This window comes from Amphimedon queenslandica, unplaced genomic scaffold (genome assembly GCF_000090795.2).
Source record: "Amphimedon queenslandica unplaced genomic scaffold, v1.1 AMPQUscaffold_12314, whole genome shotgun sequence".
In the NCBI taxonomy this organism is placed as follows: domain Eukaryota; kingdom Metazoa; phylum Porifera; class Demospongiae; order Haplosclerida; family Niphatidae; genus Amphimedon; species Amphimedon queenslandica.
The window spans coordinates 5,698-7,170 of NW_003547448.1; the positions used below are offsets into that span (position 1 = coordinate 5,698).

At 34.4% G+C, this 1,473-nt stretch overlaps 1 protein-coding gene across 1 annotated transcript; it reads right to left on the minus strand.

Moving 5' to 3' along the window:
• Nucleotides 1-65: 65 nt before the first annotated feature.
• LOC109588051 (uncharacterized) lies at nt 66-1,418 on the minus strand. Its single transcript, XM_020004245.1, has 4 exons — nt 1,413-1,418; nt 1,074-1,299; nt 690-757; nt 66-254 (listed from the first exon to the last, which is right to left on the minus strand). The coding sequence occupies exons 1-4, from the start codon at nt 1,416-1,418 to the stop codon at nt 66-68; spliced, it is 489 nt and encodes a 162-aa protein (XP_019859804.1).
• Between the last annotated feature and the right edge of the window lie 55 nt (nt 1,419-1,473).

Genomic DNA, 1,473 nt, shown 5'->3' on the forward strand with positions numbered 1-1,473 from the left:
AAAGCTGCATGTACATGTACATGTACATACATTACAGTACAGCATATAGTACTATGTGTGGTGTACTACATGCAGACTTTAATTATGCATGACATTACATTATGAGTGTGTGGGTGTGTGTGTATATTAGTTACTTCAAATTGTTTGTACATATTATGAGCTGAGGTCAGTGTTGATACCAAGTGTATTCTCTCCTTTAGTGTCATTAATGATCGCTGGGTCTTTGACACCATACCCTCTAGAGTAGTCATCATCTGATGGAGAGAGAGAGAGGGAGAGGGAGATAAAAATTGACAATATACCGTATAGCGGGAAATTTTGGAGGAAATTAAATTTGGCAAATTGACGTCTTGATAGCATTTGCCAAAATAAAAATCAATTATTTTGAGCCATTATACGCATGCTCAATGGCATGTGGCCACAAATTCGCCAAATTAAATCTGCCAATCACCAAAATTTAGCAATTAATCAAATTTTATTCCCTCCAAAATTTCCTGCTATACAGTACATACTTTGTAAAGCTAACTTTAAGAGCAATAGAGTTAAATAGCATGTACACATGTGCATGTGCATGTACATGTACATTTTTTGAATATTACCATGCAGGGCATATGTATACACATAATAGCAATATTAATTTTATAACTAAATATCATTTAATTGTGTACATGTACATGTATAACACATACCAGATCTAGGCAGTTCCAATCGTCTTTTATTAAATTTAATAATCTTTGATGATTAGCAACCGTCAAACCTAAAGCAGGAGAGACAAAATTGTAATTATAAAATAAATACACTGACCCTAATATTAATTAACTGTACATGTAATTAATATTTATATTAACATTCAAGATGATTTATTGGCGAGAGTAATATTTCGTGAATTTGACTGTGGAAAGCTAATTGGTAAATTTTATATTGGCAATTTTATGCTACGTGCCATTGAGCATGCTCAGATTAAAACAAAATGGCTGATTTTATATATTTGCAATTTCTTCATAGAACCACCAATCAGCAATATTAATTCCTTCCCAATAAATCATCTTGTACGGTATATTATTTTATATTACTTGGTGATACTTCTCTAAGAGGTGTGGTCTCAGCAGTGACTGTAGGGGAAGGACGAGAGTAATGAGCATGAGGAGTTGGTAGTGTAGCTGATAAAGGGGCGGAGCTTGTAGGCGGGGTCACACGAGATGGGTGCAGCTCCACTGCTACTTGTTGTTGATCATGTGAACTGGTTGGAGTTAGAGTAGCAGTTGGTATCGGCTTAGGAATCCTTTTATTAGCGTACACCTAATGACAAGAAATGGGATAAAAATTGGGAGGTGACTTCTGTGTAATTTTTTGGAAAAAACTATGGGCTATAGTACAGGTTATTTTTCAGAAAGCAGTTTGTTCTTTAAAACGTCCATAACTCAAAAAATTGAAGTCAGAATCAGCTCAATTTTCTACAAAGCATAAGTAATA